Source organism: Lampetra planeri, chromosome 17, assembly GCF_965212315.1.
Source record: "Lampetra planeri chromosome 17, kcLamPlan1.2.h2, whole genome shotgun sequence".
NCBI lineage: Eukaryota > Metazoa > Chordata > Hyperoartia > Petromyzontiformes > Petromyzontidae > Lampetra > Lampetra planeri.
Window position 1 is genome coordinate 3,938,310 of NC_136123.1, and position 18,380 is coordinate 3,956,689.

The 18,380-nt window shown below is 44.3% G+C and overlaps 1 protein-coding gene across 3 annotated transcripts in view; it reads left to right on the forward strand.

Moving 5' to 3' along the window:
- Window positions 1–18,380, forward strand: part of LOC144723278 (teneurin-3-like) — a 469,866-nt gene that overhangs the window by 280,091 nt on the left and 171,395 nt on the right. For all 3 annotated transcript variants that reach the window (XM_078601881.1, XM_078601882.1, XM_078601883.1), the window contains one exon: window positions 785–1,023. In XM_078601881.1, coding sequence (XP_078458007.1) covers window positions 785–1,023 — 239 coding nt within the window. The remainder of the gene's footprint in view (window positions 1–784; window positions 1,024–18,380) is intronic.

Here is an 18,380-nt window from a genome sequence, read left to right on the forward strand (position 1 = left end):
CCTCCGGGGATTTCCGGGTGAATGGGTTAATAACAATCAGCATTATCAGGCCCTTGTTTAACGTGACTTATGTTTTCTAATGATTAATTTCTGCGCGGTAAATTTGCTAAACCTACTTATAGATTCAGTTCAACATACATACATACAGAACGCCTTAACAAGACACTTTTGTAAAGATACCCCCTTTTGTAAAGATACCCCCTTTTATACTTTTAATTCAGCCTGGTGGCTAAGGGGTTGAGCTAGCGGCATGCAATTTGAAAAATGTTAAAGTTTAAATCCTGGTTGGGGGTTAACTGAACCACTTTCTGGAGAAATAAACAGCAGTTGTCCTACGGATAGACTCGCTGTCGCAGTGAGAACAAAGAATTCCCACGACTGGCCCAGGCCCTGTAAGCAGGAGATGAGGACTGCCCAATTGGTCGTTCGAACAGAAAATCACCTTGACTTTACTTTTCAATTCTAGATTTGAAGCTTTCGTGACTGCAAGGATTCATACTCTTAGTTCTTTCGGTAAAGTCACGTAGGTAAAAAATGAAATTAAAAATTAATAAAAAATAATAAATAAATAAATAAATCGCGACGTTTCGGAGGCAACACAAGTCTCCGTCATCAGGTGGGACCATCACAGTCAGATTTGCTGCATCAAGTGAGGCAGGGATTTCAAGATGCAAGCTCTTAAATACAAGTTAAGCGGGAGGAGAGGGGGGGGGGGAGCTTATCAGAATGTGGTAGCCGATGAATGGAATAATTATTTCATTTCTCTCTTTTTCTTTGTCCACAGCCACTTTGCATTTAAGGTGGGCACCAGCTCCACTCCGCTGTTCGGCACGACGGGGCCCGGGTACCCGCTGGGCTCCAACACGGTCTACTCCACCCCACCGCGCCCGCTCCCTCGTGGAACTTTCCCCCGCGCCGCCCCCTCGCTCAAGCCGGCGCCCAGCGCCTGCAGCTGGAGGTGCACCGCCCTGGTCGCCATCTCTCTGGCCCTCGCGCTCACGGTCCTGCTCTCCTACTTCGTCGGTGAGCGCCACGCGGCTTCGCTCTCGATACCCGCGGCCCCGTGTCACGCGCGCATGTGTGGGCTCGTCGCGCGAGAAGCCGAACTGGTTCCGGGCCTCTGCTGGGTCGACTGGGCCTCAAATGATTACCTGGTGCGGCGTGTAAACATTCAAAGTGGGGAGAATGGCTATACATTGATTGTATTTTCTATACCCCATGAAATGTGGATGCCAGTTCGTGGTGAGGAGTAGAAATCCTCTCCAGTCCCGATGCCTGGTGCCATGATAAACCACACCACTAAAAACGGTAAAGGTGCAGCACTGCAATTGTTTGCTCACACCACTGCTGCCAGAAGGATTTCCGCTGGATAGCCCCTATCTAAGGTAATTGGCCTACTCTTCCTTGCTGACCAGACGTCTTGGAAGAGGTAGAAGTACCCACACTTTACCCCATCACGCGCAACCTGCCAATCAGCTGCCTATGGTTGTACCCATTTATTATCCTGGGTGGACAAATATGGGGGGGGAGGAATAAGCAAGTTGCCCAATGCCCACAACTGCTGACCTGGAGATCAAATCGAACTGTTGACCTCTGGATTGTAACTCCAGTGTGCTGACCATGCATCACATGAGCATCCCAACCACATGTAACCCGGGAAAAGGGCATTTCTTATGGTGCCTGCTTAATGGCACCTGTCCTGGTAGATCAGCCAAGTTGGCCAGAATTCTCCGCAATCGTTGACACGCTGTGCTCTCACGGTGGAGATTCATTGATATAAGTTCCTCCAGTGTTTTTGTGACATTACTTATGATTGAACCTAGCCAGACCCAGCCAAACTTGCACCTCATAAAGGGGCCCTTTTGAAAACCTGATATAAAACGTAATTTTTTTTCCCTGTTAACCGCCCCGAGGGCTTGAACCCGGGATCAGAGATTTCCTGGCTCAGTAATCTGACACGAGATTTAGATCTGCCACATTCAAGGCCACCTCTAGAAGCGACTTATCCTTTCGGCATTCATTTCAAATCATGTAGCTCCTCACAGGCTAGAATGAAAAGCAAGTTCTACGCGATTGCAAGACTATTTGTTTATGTAAATCTGGTACGCGGTTGGCATAGCGTGCTTGGCATAGGCCCTGATTTAAAGAGTAAAATGGGGCCTCGCCAATTCACCCTCAACCCCCCAGCCCCTTTCTGTAGCCCGGTGCCTGAGGGCCCTCTGGCCTTGTGCAGCATCTGTGCAGTGGTGCCGCCTGCACACTTCGATAGCTACGTTGCCGCAGACGCTGCCAGGTCTAAGGTTTGATCAGACCTGGATAAGGCTTAGTTCGTTCATGTTTTTGTTGTTAAATATTTGCGTTATATTTTTGCGGTACACAAGAACAAAGGCCCGCCGCAGAACGTTGAGGGCGACAAAAGCCAAAAACCGCACGCGAATATCCACCAGGCCCCATGTACTCGACGCGTCCTGGTTGAGGGGAGGGGGGAGAGGACAGACAACCTGGGGAAAGGGGAGGGGCAGATAAACTACTGTCTCATTTACATAGACAAATCGCGCAGGTAGAACATTCGTTGTCTTGTAACGTAGGGGCGGGCCAGGGGGATGTGGTTAACATACGGGTGGGGATCAGTTTGTTCATGTTTACGCACGTAACAATGTATTCGTTGATTTCGACGAAATGCTTCCCTACGCTTTACGGCGCATTGAATTGTGCACGGTTCAAATTCGTGCAAAATACACGTGTGCACGTTACATTTCGCCTCGCAGTGAAATAAGCTGTACACACAAAACAAAGTAAAACAAAGGATAAACAGCGCAAACAAGACGGCAAAAAACGACGATGAGGATTATATTATTATATTGGATTGTGACAAATGTGCGCATCTCCGGGGGTTGGAGGTGAAATGTTACTTACCTGTAGATGGTGGTCAAAATTAAAGTTGAGTTGCTGGATTTAAAGACAGCTAGATCTCATTGAGATCATTTGTCCATTTTGCAAGGGAGACAAACACAAATACAGATATGGATATGGAAGAAGAAACACGCTTTAAATTCCAGCAGTTTTGCCTCCTGTTAGAACTTGATATCCATGGAAATGTATCGGTATTATTGAGTGAACGAAAGTGACTTTCCGCCCGAGATCCGTCACCATTTCTCACACCCGTCGAGCTTCGTGATTTTACAATCGGCAAAACATTTGACTCTCTGAAGACCAGTTCAGCGCAACGTTTGTTTAAGCATCCTTCAATAATGCGCGCTTTTGTGAATGCTCTAAATCTTAAACGGGCCCCACGGTCGTCGTTTTTGGTGCAATAAGCAATCAAGGCTCGGCGCCGCTTGAAAAAAATAAATAAAACTGCAGGCATGGCAGCAGGTGGGAAGGGCAAGTCAACGTTTAAATAATGCAATTAACCTTTTGCATTGCGGCTTAGGAAGTCTAAGCCCCGTTCTCGTTGCCGAGGAATGACACCAATTAGGGTGTGTCACTTAGGCCACAGCGTATTTTGTTGACATTTAATATTTATACCAAAATTTACGCGATCAGTGATGCTTGCAATAGTAACAACACGGCCGTCGGAATATGAAGTAACTTTATGTTGTCACACGTGTTTTTTGTGAGCCTTCAAAAAAATGCACGTTATTTGGCAGTTTATCGATTTCTTTCGACGGGGACAAAAATAATGTTTTCCCATTTAAATTCGTGCGCCTTGACAATGAAAGGGACTATTTAAACGTAAGGGTGGTAATTACTGTGACACTTTTGCAGTCTCTCATGCTTGATGATTTCGATTATTTTCACGCGTGGGATTTCCTAGCGTGTACTTTCATGATAGCGTTAGCGTGCCAAAGCAACAATTATGGGATTCTGAGGTGAGTGGAATATATTTATTCATACTGGTGTGGATGTTGGCATTAACATTCACTTTCCATGCGCGCGGATAGTGAGTAGCAGGATATTTAGCAGCTCGAAGCAGACCTAGCAGCTCCCTTAATGTTCTCTTGCAAGGATGTCGAGCTTCATGTAGTTATACTTCACTAATCCCATCGTCCCGTGGGATGCATGCGTCTTCAAAATTGTGATCACGTTGGGGCATAATGAGGGTAGCGAGACTGCGTTGGTGGTAATAAAACTTGGGCCTCTTTGTCTCAAATGTTGTAAGTTCATGTTAATCCTCTAAGCCTCAAATGTTAGCCCTCAGATAGTTCGCCCCGTGAGGCAATCCCACTTTCCCCGAATTAAAATCCATTGTCGCTGGGAGATGCGAGAAGGATATCATTAGTCAGACTCGATTTCCATGCTTTCCGCCAGCACTATTCAGCACACCAGGGCACCCCCCCCCACCTGCCTCCCCCCCCCGAGCGCTGAATTGTGGCCCACCAGTTACGAGCTGGCAAGATAGGGCCAATGCGGTCAAGGCTTTAATTAGTGCATTTGCAATAAAATGATGGGCCCGTGTGGTGCAATGGGAGTTTTGTGTGTGTGTGTGTGTGGCCCACAGAGGTGGTTTGCTGTGCTTGCACTAAATAAGGATAACATGCGCTGTACGGATGCCATCATCCACTTAGAGCAGTGTGAATGAATGTTGCAGGAGTGTGTTCTATAATGTAGGCTTATTTGGGTCGTCCTTATTGACAGCATCAGGCATTGCCATCCCTCTCTGGTTCACAAGAGACCCTCCAGGCGTTTGGAGCACATCTTGACACGTCCTTAATGCTAGGAACCGACATCAATCAATGAACACCGATTTAAAATAACGTTCTGAGACTCCCGTCTTTGTGGTCTCGTGGCGGTGAAAATATAACACATCACGAGTGTGGCGAGTTTTGCTTTTTTGTGAAGATGATACCATTTATTCTTGATTTGAAGCTTTCGTGACTGCAGGAATCCATACTCTTTGGTTCTTTCGGTAAAGTCACGTAGGTAGAAAATAAAATAAATCACGACGTTTCGGGCGCAACACAAGCTTCCGTCATCAGGTGGGAAAGCATGATGCTAGGACAGTGATATTTAGAGATTGACCTAACTTCAATGAGAAAACGTGTGCATTTGTGTCATGATGCTTTCCCACCTGATGACGGACGCTTGTGTTGCGCCCAAAACGTCGTGATACGATTTATATTTACTTTAAAGTGTGCTTTTCGGAGGATCAAAGGTTGACCTGATTGAATTGTGTTCATTACTGGGGGGTAGATTTGACCTCAGGTTCTTCAGCGAGTCGGCTAGTCTGAGTTCTTGTTGAGAGCGAGCAGAAATGAGTTCCATTGAAGGTGCGTGCACTCCTTGCAGTGCATGGTTATTTTAAAGCGAGACTTGCATTGAGCAAATTCACACTAGCGAATGCAAAGTTTGTTACATCGTTACTAAGTTGTGTAGACTCTCTAAATATGTAGTTAGGTGTCTGTCACACTACACAAGGCATGTTTTTAACGCTGCTGTCAACTAGTTGTGGGTACGCGCTGGTGTTTTCTGAATTCTTTCATCATGATTTTTTTTTTATCATGAACTCAAAAGCACTTGAACAACTAGCATCATGTGTAATTATTTTGTACTGAACATGCAACATCATGGTTAGGAGGCATTTGAGATTAATGAGATAGAATATGGGCATAATGTGAGTGTATGAGATTAATTAGATATATTATTCTGTAGGTGTGTTGGAGGCATATGAAATTAATTGCAACATTCTGTCTCATTAACTATTTCTTACATTGTCATAACGGTATAGTGAATTCATTTATGCAGCCTGAGGACTAATACTCTGTTTTGGTAAAATTTTGTTTTCTTGTTTGCTTGGTTGCCCCCATGCATTCATGTGATAATTGCCACTTTGTGCTGAAGTAGATCATCAAGACTCCGAGTTCAAAAATGCATTTCATACGGCCTGGTTCCTGCAAGTGCGCCTTCATCTTGGTCGTCTTCACAATGGACATTTTACATTTTGCCCTCTCATTCGCAGTCACTGTCTTTCATCGTCATGGTTATACCACTGCTGAGACCGAAAGAGAGATTGCATTATCTTACATTTGCCAGTCAAGGTTATTCAAAATTAATTGGCCCGACATGCCGAAGCAGTTCACTTAGAAAAATGAGCCTTGCAATTCAGAGTCATTTCTGTGATTTTAAGGTAGGTAGGTACGGCGATGAGGTTGGATGAGTTTTTCTTTGAATCTTACAAAGGAAACAACATGCAATTAATCTTCTCTTAGCGGCCTCCAGATTAAAGTCCCTTGATAGCATCTATATAAACAACAATTTCCCATTTTCAGATAGATCAACTTTGTTTTCTTTTGGCAATTAACACGCCCTGCCTCCTTGATTTTTTTTTACATTCGTAATTTCATTGAGCGAAATTAAAAAATAACGTCCCCCGAAATGTATTGGTTGACGAACTGTTAAAGTAATTGTTAAAAGTGCAATCTTGCAATTACTTGCCCACTTCACTGCTGGCAGAAGGGAGCTCTGGAGAGCCCCTCCAGGGCATATGTGGTCCACTGTTCCATGCTCATCAGACGGTTTGGAAGAGATCATGTGACCTCCCTTGCCAGTATCAAAATATAAGAATAGGTTTTACCCTCTCTGGCAATAAAACAGTTGTGTTAAGGTGTTAAAACACCAAACTGAAACCTTTTGCAAGGAATCATGTCTGCATTAACCACATATACTTGTGGTGAACATGCAAACATAAAACGTGCTCCGATAATATGATGCATTGTTTTTGAAAATGATTGGTCCACACCAGAGACAGCTTTCTTTAGAGCCTCGTCTCAGACAGTGTTAGACCAGAGGACGCCAAAAGGCAATCAGCACAAAGACAATGCACTATCAGAACATTGGGAGCTCAGTTTGGTATTTTAACATCTTAACACCTTTGATTTAAAGCTTTCGTGACTGCAGGGATTCATATTCTTGGTTCTTTCGGTAAAGTCACGTAAAAGGCAAGCAATATTATTTTATTGTTTCCCTTCTACGTGACTTTACCGAAAGAACCAAGAATATCTTAACACCTATTTTATTGCCAGAATGGGTAAAACCTATTCTTATATTATGGCTTGGAAGAGGTCGGGCTATCTCGACTTTACCTCGCCACATGCAAACTACCGATCAACTTAAGAAAAAAATGTAATCTACAAGTGCCTTTGCTCATATACTTCGGAGCAATTTCTGTATCGTTTCAATTTAGTGTTCAATAATTGTTTCGCGAATGTACATTTAACTCAGTTGTTATTGTTGTAGTAGCAATTGTTTGCCTGCCAGTGCTTGAATTGTTTGATTATACACAGTTGGATTGCAACAAGTAAATGTATAACATAATCCTGCTGGGCAGCACAAGGTCCCCCATGTTATTCCACAGACAGATCCACAACGATGGGCAGCGCAAACTGCATGTTTGTTTAAGACGCATTACCAAAAAAAAAATAATGTGCTGCTCAAATTCTGCACGTTATGTCGCCTGCGTTTATATTCGTATCACCGGCCAGCGAAAAAGTGGCGAGTTTCTTAGAATACCCCCTGCAGGCAAAGGCATTTGTCAGAAAGGTTAAGCGACTTCTTGCATCCCATGTTATGGTGCAGAATGGTGGACCATCTGGTAATGAAAATTTGTTTGTAAAAAAATCAGATTTTCTTTTCCACTGTTCTTCTTTTTTCTTCTGTTAGCCTATATGCATTCAAAAAGGGACATTGATGCAGTTTAATTGCATTAAATCTATTACCTTGGTCGGTTTGGAGAGAATGTTGTTGTCATATGTGTTTGAGCGTTTGAACGATGCGTTAATAACTGGACAAGATTTTCACTGCAGGAGAGAAACTTTGAAAGGGGAGGAATATTTACGAGCAGTTCTAGATGGAGCAAATATTAGTTTTTCCTATTTTATGTCTTTGCTTTCTGTACTATTAGTTATCCTCCCATCACTTCTATCTGAATTGAAACGTGTTTGCTTCAGATTTAAATTAGTGTATATATTTAAACACAGATCTGATCTATTCTATGAAACAAAAAAGAATTAAATTTGGCAAAATTTTCCTGCGTTTTATTTTTTACTGTATATGTTTTTTTTCCCCTCTGCAATCTGTAACGTTTTGGCATTAACCTGGGTATTGTAAACAAAAAGTTGTCACATCTTCATCACCATGTCAGGTGTCAAGTGCAAGAACACACGGCTGAGTGCGTTTGACAGTTGCCTTTCTTGATTGACTTCTTACAAGTGGCCTCGTTTGATTACCGTCTACATAGTAAATACTTAACAAACGGATACCGAATTCATGAATCGTGCAAAATGAATTGAAGGTAATATTGTTCTGCCTTGGAACTTTGGCATTTCAACTGATGGTGAAATGAGAAGAAGGCAAGTAAAGATCGAAAAAAAAACGATGTAAGGCAGAGATGATGAGAACACAATTGGCTGCCACAGTGACAGAGATGTCCCTGAGGATGGACTGCATTGCTCTTGAAGCTGCCAAAAATCTTGGGGAATATCACGATCTGTCAGATAAGGGGGCACATATTTTTGATTTGAGCAAAGCTGAAATCGTACTTGTTATAGCTGTACCACTCGGAAGCATGTTCGAAATGGGCCGCAACACCACCGCAGAAGCGTCACGGTGGGGTGAGAAGGCATTTAACTTCATTCAAAAGGGGGGGGGGGGGGTGGCCTCTTGGGGGCATCCCTTATCTCGCAGAATGAGTAGACAATTAAATGGAGTAAAAAAAACATCACCAACTCATTAAAAATTACCTTTGTGTCAGTTGAGGATGTGTGCTAAAGGGAGAGCCTCGAGGGAAACAATAAAAAAAGTATAATTGTTGTCTACACATATATATCTGTATTATTTTATAATGGCTTGCATGGGTGAAAACAAATAAAAAATAAAGGTTAGAAAGGTAGCCGTTGTAATTCCATGGAGGGGCTCAGATAGGATGCACACTTGTATGCCAAGCCCAAGTATAGTTTTTCTTTACAATAAAAAATTATCGTTCCATTTTGTGATGTTCACCGATTAAACGAGCAGGTTTATGTTTACCAACTGGAGTGCTCTGTCCACCTTGTATTTTTGCCTTTTATCGTCTTAAATAGAAGGAAAAAAAATCCCAATGAATTCCAAGGTGGCATGTCACTAGATAAAAAATGCATTTGTAAATCGCACATGTGCCAGAGAGGAGCATTTGTCACAGGATTTCTATCGCCTTTAGATTTTACAAAGTAGAGGTGGAACAATTTGCCATGCACTCTGCAATGAGATTTTGACATTACAGTCAAAGCAAAATATATATTTCAAATTTTGGAATTTATCCAAATCAAATGCAAAAACCAAATTTAAAACGATTCCTGTAAGAATCGTCCAATTGTCGAATCATCAGAATTAAATATGATTCTTGTGGGAATTTCAAAGCTCTCACCTTGGGGTACTGAATACCATGCTCAAAGCCAGGATTCAAACCGAATTTCAGCAGTGCTATCTCTGACCTCTTGGCCACACGGTCACTTCTTGCTCTTTATCTTCTCATCACGTTCGATATCTGAATATAAATAAACGAAGCATCATACCTGAGTCACAAAGCTTCTCGCAAATGTACTGTATCTTATTTTACTGCATAATGTAACTTTCCACGGCATCATCTTTTTAGTTTACAGTTCGCAATATGTTAATGCAATCAATTAACATTTAATCATGCCCAATTAATGATCTAACTTCATGTTATATTCAATGTAAAACAACTGTTAAAAAAACATAATTACTTTGAAGAAGCTTCATGGCAAATGTACAGTATTAAATATAAAGTGTCAATTTTTGTTGCCAGAAAAAAGGGGAAAACCCTATTAATATATTTTGGTACTGGCAAAGGAGGTCCCATGATGATTTTGACTATCAGTTTGACACTCTTATTCTTTCACCTTTGCGGCATGCGCATATATTGGCAACAATATTAACACCGTTGCAGTTTAATAATGAAAGCGATGAAAGCAGAAAAATAGAACTCACATTGTCCTTTTCATCTCAAAGGTGAGGGCACTAAAAAGGTAGCGTGCTTGCCTCAGGCCACCGACAAAGAGATGGCCTCATTTTATCCTGATGAGCAGAATAAGCACAGCAACCAGCGGGGATATGGGCAAATCACTGAAAGCACAGATTTAGACTGCGAGCAGCCTTATTGATGTTTGTGTAATTATTGGAGTTCATTGAAGGGCATATTTTCTAATCAAGGTTTGTTAATACAAAAAAAAAACAAATCAAAGTTTTTTTTGTTACGCAACAATCTCCTGGCGTGTGCACTTTTGTGAATATTCATCATTTTGCAGTGTACTATTTATTTTTCTTCCAGGCATTGCTTTGTTGATGGGGTTGGTGTCATACTGGAAGAACAATTGTTAGACACATCATTACTGTCATAAAAAGTGATTCATGAAAAAAGCCAATTGTTAAGCTAGCCTTTTACAGGTTTATTTCAAAGTCCTGGAAAGAAAATGGCCCATTTGTGCCTTTTGAATGTTGCTGTTAAATGTGAGTTAAGAAGGATTCCTGTCAATTTTAGCCATAAATATCCTTGAATATCCACATGTCTGTGCTTGACCATCACCTGCCACGTATGAAGCGCATTGTCTGTCAATTCAATTTATTCATGGTACCTTCTGCACCGTCCTTCATCAAGACCTAACAAATAACCGTAGTCACAATGATCCATGAGATTTTTTTTTGGCATAAATATTTTGAATAGAGGTGCAGCAGTGGCACATTTGATTGGTGCACTACACTGTGAACCCGGTGACCTGAGTTCAAATCCTGACCACAGCTAGCATCAGTGGCAAGCGATAGCTGGACTGGTGCTGTGCCCCCCCCCCCTCCTTTACTGACACACGCTGGCCAGTATGGTGAAATATGGTCAAAAATCCCCCTTGACTAACATGGCATGGGGGAGGGCTTTGCCGAGAGGGTGAATTGACAAAAGCTGTGAATTTATTTCAAATTGAATTATGTAACAATTATATTTGCAAACATAAGTTATTTCGTGAAAGCAATTGCAATTGTGAATGGTGTTTCTTGACTGGGGGTGTGAATGTTATTGTCGTGAGTTTGTGGTCATCTGAGCAATGGAAGCCCTGTATCTAGTGATTTACAAATAAATACTGTCATCCTCATGAGCGCAAAGTAGATCAATTCCTGAGAGAATAAAATCCAATACCCACTTGAAATAAAACAATAACTCGTTTGGTGTGCAGCAAAATATGTTTGGACAATCGTTTAAACGATGTTTTGAGATGCCAACTAATGGAGGAAACACGTAAAAAAAAAAACCATTCATACAGATTATACATATCCGTCTCTCTCACTTCTCTGCCCAAGGGCAGCTCTATGCCTCTTTGGACCTCAATCCCCATCTTCACGTTTGCAGCACTACACCCCATGCCACTGTTCTTAATCCATAGCCATGTAGCTATAGTTGAGATGTTTGCGCTTGCTTTCCCGAACCCTGCGTGTTTTATTTATGTGACACAGATCGCGAGATGCAGTTTACCACCTTACCCAGGACGTTTACACATTAACTATAATATTCATCAAAATAACGCGTTGGTATGCTAGCAACATTGAATGATTTGGACCCCTTGACTAAGAACATGCAAGCTCATAGAGCTACGGACATGCATGTTGGTAGCTTTAAATAAATAGCTAATATATTATCAGCTCGGGTATTTTATTTTTGCTTGAAATGTTAAAATATGCTAATTCATGTTTTATTCTCAGAGGAATGACATTTTTGATCTCCTGTTATTTTTGTTTCACATTGGTATTTAAATGCAATTAAAATGATAAATGAAGCCACCATAACTTTAAAGGCATGAAAGAAGCCATTAATCTTAAATTTGCCAGTTTATCTTTATTTCTTGGATGCTGCACCGTTGTCATTATCTGTTCAAGGTCTATTAAAAAATAATCAAGTATATTTAATGAATAAATTACCTTTAGGAGTGCGCACCTTTGCAACCTATCGTGAGATGAATTTCGTCTGCTACCACCAAAAAACTAACAAGCCACTCTGTCTGTAAATGAACTATTCCACATACACTCAGAGATGATTCGTTGGTTCTTTGCAGGCTGAAAATCGTAATTAAGTAGGCGAAATAATGTATTTTAATTTCACCTAATGTTTTGGGATTGTTTTAATGAAATTAGTGTTTTACATGATGGATTAATAAGCCAATTAAATTTACATTTTTTTAATGCTACAGCATAAAAAAAATATATCTGTGATTGGCAGCATGTTTAATTTAAAAAGTGTGGGTTGGATTAAAAATGTATTATTCAGAAACTTGTCTCCAGGATAACTGCAGTATTGTCATTATCTTTATTAATCCTAATGGAATTTATCAAGGGTAATAAATTAAATAACCATTTTCCATCTCGTAGTTATGTACATCGATTCCAGTCATTGTTCGTGGAAAACCTCCCCAACACTGCAGCTATTGCCACTGGTTGTCTACAATTTTTAATAATTACATTTATTTTTAACAGACATTCAATTCACTAAACACGTGGTTATTACCAAACGCCATGCACATATGTAACATACGACTTGTTTGGGTTAATTAAACATTACAAAATAAATCATAGTCTAACTGGGGTGGGGGGGGGGGGTGATTAGTGAAACTGTGCTGTGAACCACCCAGCAACCCAACTACGGCTAACATTGGTGCTGAGTGATAACTGAAACCCATTATAGTGCTCACCCCTTCACCAACTAGTGTGGTGAAGTGTGGTCAAACCACCCCCCATGACAAACACAGCATGGGGGAGGGTCTTCATCCAGCAGTGGCTTGATAAACGGCTCTAAAATATTACTGAGTAAAGTAGAATGATATCACAGCGAAACACTCCGCTGCTCCTGATGCAGTTATCTGGCTTGACCACCTGAACGTGAAACTGTGCGTGTTGCTCTGCATCTGCATCCGCCATACGAAAGAAGAAGAAGCAGTGTCAAAATAACCTGCTGAAGAATAAAATAAAGCGAGATTAGCATATAAAACATTAAACTACACTACTAAGCATAGGTGTAATTGAATACGAACATTTATGCCATCGTTGGCAAAATATGGTGTATTTTAAGCCTCGTCTGTTTAAATTGTGAAATTCACAAATATGTGGTTAACATTTTTAAAATAAAATTTTCTTATAAATTACAAGTGCCTACATTGTTTTGAAAGTAATTTCCAGCAGCAAGCACTGAAAGTGCTTCGGTTTCGCTTGACTGGTCGTGGGAAAAAAAACGAGTCAGTTAATTAGCTTCAAAATGAGCAACACAAGAACGTCCTCGAATAATGTTTTTGTGAGCGCATGTAAACCGATGTGCGCACTGCCACATCCGTGAAATCGCAGTGATCGCGCCACCAGATCACTTGATATGCACCCTCGCTGCTGGAGAAGGGAGCTGGTCCTCACAGGAGAGAGCTGGTCCCCACAGGAGAGAGCTGGTCCCCACAAGAGAGAGCTGGTCCCCACAGGAGAGAGCTGGTCCCTACAAAAGAGAGCTGGTCATCACAAGAGAGAGCTGGTCCCCACAGGAGAGAGCTGGTCCCTACAAGAGAGAGCTGGTCCCCACAAGAGAGAGCTGGTCCCCACAGGAGAGAGCTGGTCCCTACAAGAGAGAGCTGGTCATCACAGGAGAGAGCTGGTCCCTACAGGAGAGAGCTGGTCCTCACAGGAGTGAGTTGGTCCCCACAGGAGGGAGCTGGTCATCACAGGAGAGAGCTGGTCCCTACAGGAGAGAGCTGGTCCCCACAGGAGAGAGCTGGTCCCCACAGGAGAGAGCTGGTCCCTACAGGAAAGAGCTGGTCATCACAGGAGAGAGCTGGTCCTCACAGGAGGGAGCTGGTCCCTACAAGAGAGAGCTGGTCATCACAGGAGAGAGCTGGTCCCCAATGGAGTGAGCTGGTCCCCACAGGAGAGAGCTGGTCCCCACAGGAGAGAGCTGGTCCCTACAGGAGAGAGCTGGTCCCCACAGGAAAGAGCTGGTCCTCACAGGAGAGAGCTGGTCCCTACAGGAGAGAGCTGGTCCCTACAGGAGAGAGCTGGTCCCTACAGGAGAGAGCTGGTCCTCACAGGACAGAGCTGGTCATCACAGGACAGAGCTGGTCATCACAGGATAGAGCTGGTCCCTACAGGAGAGAGCTGGTCCCTGCAGGAGAGAGCTGGTCCCTACAGGAGTGAGCTGGTCATCACAGGAGAGAGCTGGTCCTCACAGGAGGGAGCTGGTCCCTACAAGTGAGAGCTGGTCCCTACAGGAGGGAGCTGGTCCTCACAGGAGAGAGCTGGTCCCTGCAGGAGAGAGCTGGTCCCTACAGGAGAGAGCTGGTCATCACAGGAGAGAGCTGGTCCTCACAGGAGAGAGCTGGTCCTCACAGGAGAGAGCTGGTCCTCACAGGAGAGAGCTGGTCCTCACAGGAGAGAGCTGGTCCTCACAGGAGAGAGCTGGTCCTCACAGGAGAGAGCTGGTCCTCACAGGAGAGAGCTGGTCCTCACAGGAGAGAGCTGGTCCTCACATGAGAGAGCTGGTCCCTACAGGAGAGAGCTGGTCATCACAGGAGAGAGCTGGTTCCTACAGGAGAGAGCTGGTCCCCACAGGAGAGAGCTGGTCCTCACAGGAGAGAGCTGGTCTTCACAGGAGAGAGCTGGTCCCTACAGGAGAGAGCTGGTCATCACAGGAGAGAGCTGGTCCCTGCAGGAGAGAGCTGGTCCCTACAGGAGAGAGCTGGTCCCCACAGGAGAGAGCTGGTCCCCACAGGAGAGAGCTGGTCCCCACAGGAGAGAGCTGGTTCCTACAGGAGAGAGCTGGTCCCCACATGAGAGAGCTGGTCCCCACAGGAGAGAGCTGGTCCCTACAGGAGAGAGCTGGTCATCACAGGAGAGAGCTGGTTCCTACAGGAGAGAGCTGGTCCCCACAGGAGAGAGCTGGTCCCCACAGGAGAGAGCTGGTCCCCACAGGAGAGAGCTGGTCCCTACAGGAGAGAGCTGGTCCCCACAGGAGAGAGCTGGTCCCCACAGGAGAGAGCTGGTCCCTGCAGGAGAGAGCTGGTCCCTGCAGGAGAGAGCTGGTCCCCACAGGACAGAGCTGGTCCCCACAGGAGAGAGCTGGTCCCCACAGGACAGAGCTGGTCCCCACAGGAGAGAGCTGGTCCCTGCAGGAGAGAGCTGGTCCCCACAGGACAGAGCTGGTCCCCACAGGAGAGAGCTGGTCATCACAGGAGAGAGCTGGTTCCTACAGGAGAGAGCTGGTCCCCACAGGAGAGAGCTGGTCCTCACAGGAGAGAGCTGGTCTTCACAGGACAGAGCTGGTCCCTGCAGGAGAGAGCTGGTCCCCACAGGACAGAGCTGGTCCCCACAGGAGAGAGCTGGTCATCACAGGAGAGAGCTGGTTCCTACAGGAGAGAGCTGGTCCCCACAGGAGAGAGCTGGTCCTCACAGGAGAGAGCTGGTCCCCACAGGACAGAGCTGGTCCCCACAGGAGAGAGCTGGTCCCTGCAGGAGAGAGCTGGTCCCCACAGGACAGAGCTGGTCCCCACAGGACAGAGCTGGTCCCCACAGGACAGAGCTGGTCCCCACAGGAGAGAGCTGGTCCCTGCAGGAGAGAGCTGGTCCCCACAGGACAGAGCTGGTCCCCACAGGACAGAGCTGGTCCCCACAGGACAGAGCTGGTCCCCACAGGAGAGAGCTGGTCCCTGCAGGAGAGAGCTGGTCCCCACAGGAGAGAGCTGGTCCCCACAGGAGAGAGCTGGTCCCCACAGGAGAGAGCTGGTCCTCACAGGAGAGAGCTGGTCCCTACAGGAGAGAGCTGGTCCCCACAGGAGAGAGCTGGTCCTCACAGGAGAGAGCTGGTCCCCACAGGAGAGAGCTGGTCCCCACAGGAGAGAGCTGGTCCCTGCAGGAGAGAGCTGGTCTTCACAGGAGAGAGCTGGTCCTCACAGGAGAGAGCTGGTCCTCACAGGAGAGAGCTGGTCCCCACAGGAGAGAGCTGGTCATCACAGGAGAGAGCTGGTCATCACAGGAGAGAGCTGGTCTTCACAGGAGAGAGCTGGTCCTCACAGGAGAGAGCTGGTTCCTACAGGACAGAGCACATACAGATGTCCAGTATGGGTGCAAAATATAGAAAGTAAGCAGGTCACTAAATATGAAAAAGTATATATACATTAATAAATTAATTACATATATTCGATGTATCATGCTTGGGCAAGACAGCAAGAACGACAACAAAACAATGCCAGACGACACAAAGATAGCACACGATCGCTCAATAAAATGCCACATTAACATCGAGCTGTCGATACACAGGCAAGGATCACGGTTACAAATCACATTTGCAAATGTGATGTTGTCCCAGCACTAATCTTCTGCTTCAGGATATAACATCACCATTAACCTGATCGAAAAGCCAGTTCTGCCTGCTAAAACCAGCACGAGGTCATGCTCTGGTGTCCCTGAACAAGATCAAGTGACATCCTTGGTCAATGCCACCATGCCACCACATCTCGCCATCACCTCATCCCTTCAGCAACATCCTGCGGTTTTCACCTGACCTTGAAGGACCACTTATACAGTATCCAACCATCTGGTGGAATTGTCTTCTTCTAGCTGACCAGCTTCTAGTTGTGGATATTTCCCATCCCTACAATGGGCTGTTAACTGTCCCCCACCCCCCTCTGGGCTTCGCACCTAATTGGCTCACAAGTGACGACATCACATTTATCCCTCAATTTAAGACCGAAACAGGAGGATTTCTCCAATGATCTGTCCGTCGCCTGATGATGCTGGTTGTTATTCCAGATGAAACGTCGTACTCTAATTGTAAATGTTGTGGGGTTGCTCTCCAACGCATCGGTGTGTTGTACTAGTAACGAATTGGCATGTTCTGTTTACGTGACAACCCTTACTAGTTGGCTGTGTCGGGTGGTGGCGGGTTTAGCGACACATTTATATTCATGCGATCTAACCCAAAAACTTCTCCTGTGGATAATATTGGTCGCAAAAGCCTACGTGTTAAACTGACCAACCTCTGGTTGTGAATATTTCACATTCCTATAATGGGATGGAACTAATTTATGTTACGTTGTAATATATGAAGTATAGGCAATGTATTAATTACACTGTTACATGCAATTGATATTTTTTAATAATATATATTCCCGTGCAATTAAAGAAGTGTTTTTTTTTGCTCACATGTTTAAAGTTGAGAAGTATGTTTGATGCCTCGGTGGTTTTGGACGTGCAATGAATGTACAGGTGTAGGTGTGGATTTCGATTAAATTATTCCTCTAAAACGTATTCATTTCCCACTAATGAGCCCCTAATGGGATCCTGGTGGTAATGGCAATAATATCCTAGGTGCCATGTATTTAGTTACTCAGGATTTCAAAGTGTATGTTGAAGACGGTCCTCATTAAGTATTAATTGCGTGCAAAAAATAAAGCTGTAAAAGTGTTCTGAAACCCATGAGGAAATGCTTTTTTAGAATAATAAAATAAAAGTCTGCGAGGAAGATTTGATCTCAAATTTGTAGTAGTTATGAACATTACTTTGTTTCGTAAAAAAATATATCGTTTTTCTCAAATAAAATACGAGGAAATATGACCATCAGCTTAATGTGCTGAGATGTATTTGATACGTTCGGCAGAAATTGCAATTCATGCATGAAATTCTAATAACTGCATTGCTAACAAATAGGTCTGACACAGTTCACCTGCCATTACACAGCAGCTCATACATATTAAAGAAAATGCCATGAATATGACATCCACAACAGTATCCCAGCATATAACAAATCCTGTGACATAGCAATGAATAAACAAAAAACAGATCTCCCTTTCGATGCAGAGAAATACACTTTTCCATTCCACGTTGTGCACGATGTCATCTCACGGCGCAATTCATGCTGCCTTTATCGTATCGTGCTGTATTCGAAGGAAGTTTGCTCGCTGGATTCCTGCCTGAGATTCCTGGCTGGTGCGCTGGCAAGTGTGCGGTAAAGTCACCGTCCACATCGAAGCGTTGTGCCGTGTCCCTGCATCGCGCTAACATAGCGTCACCCCACCCACCCACCCTCTACCCCGGCCATGTATCCCACACAAAATGCGCGAGATGCCATCATATAATATACTGCGTAAGAAAAACAAGTTTTGCTCGCTGGCTGAAGGGAGGGGAGAGGACGGTTACGTTCAAAGGACGCAAATGCGATAGACAACAGAGATAGAGGGAGGGAGGGAGATAGAGGACGGATATAGAGGAGGGAGGGGAAAAAATGAAGAGGAATGTGGTGGGTAGAGGGGTGGGGGAGAGGGTGAAAGGGCATGAAACGGAGAGGAAAAATAGACAGAAAAACTGAAAGAGGAGAGCGA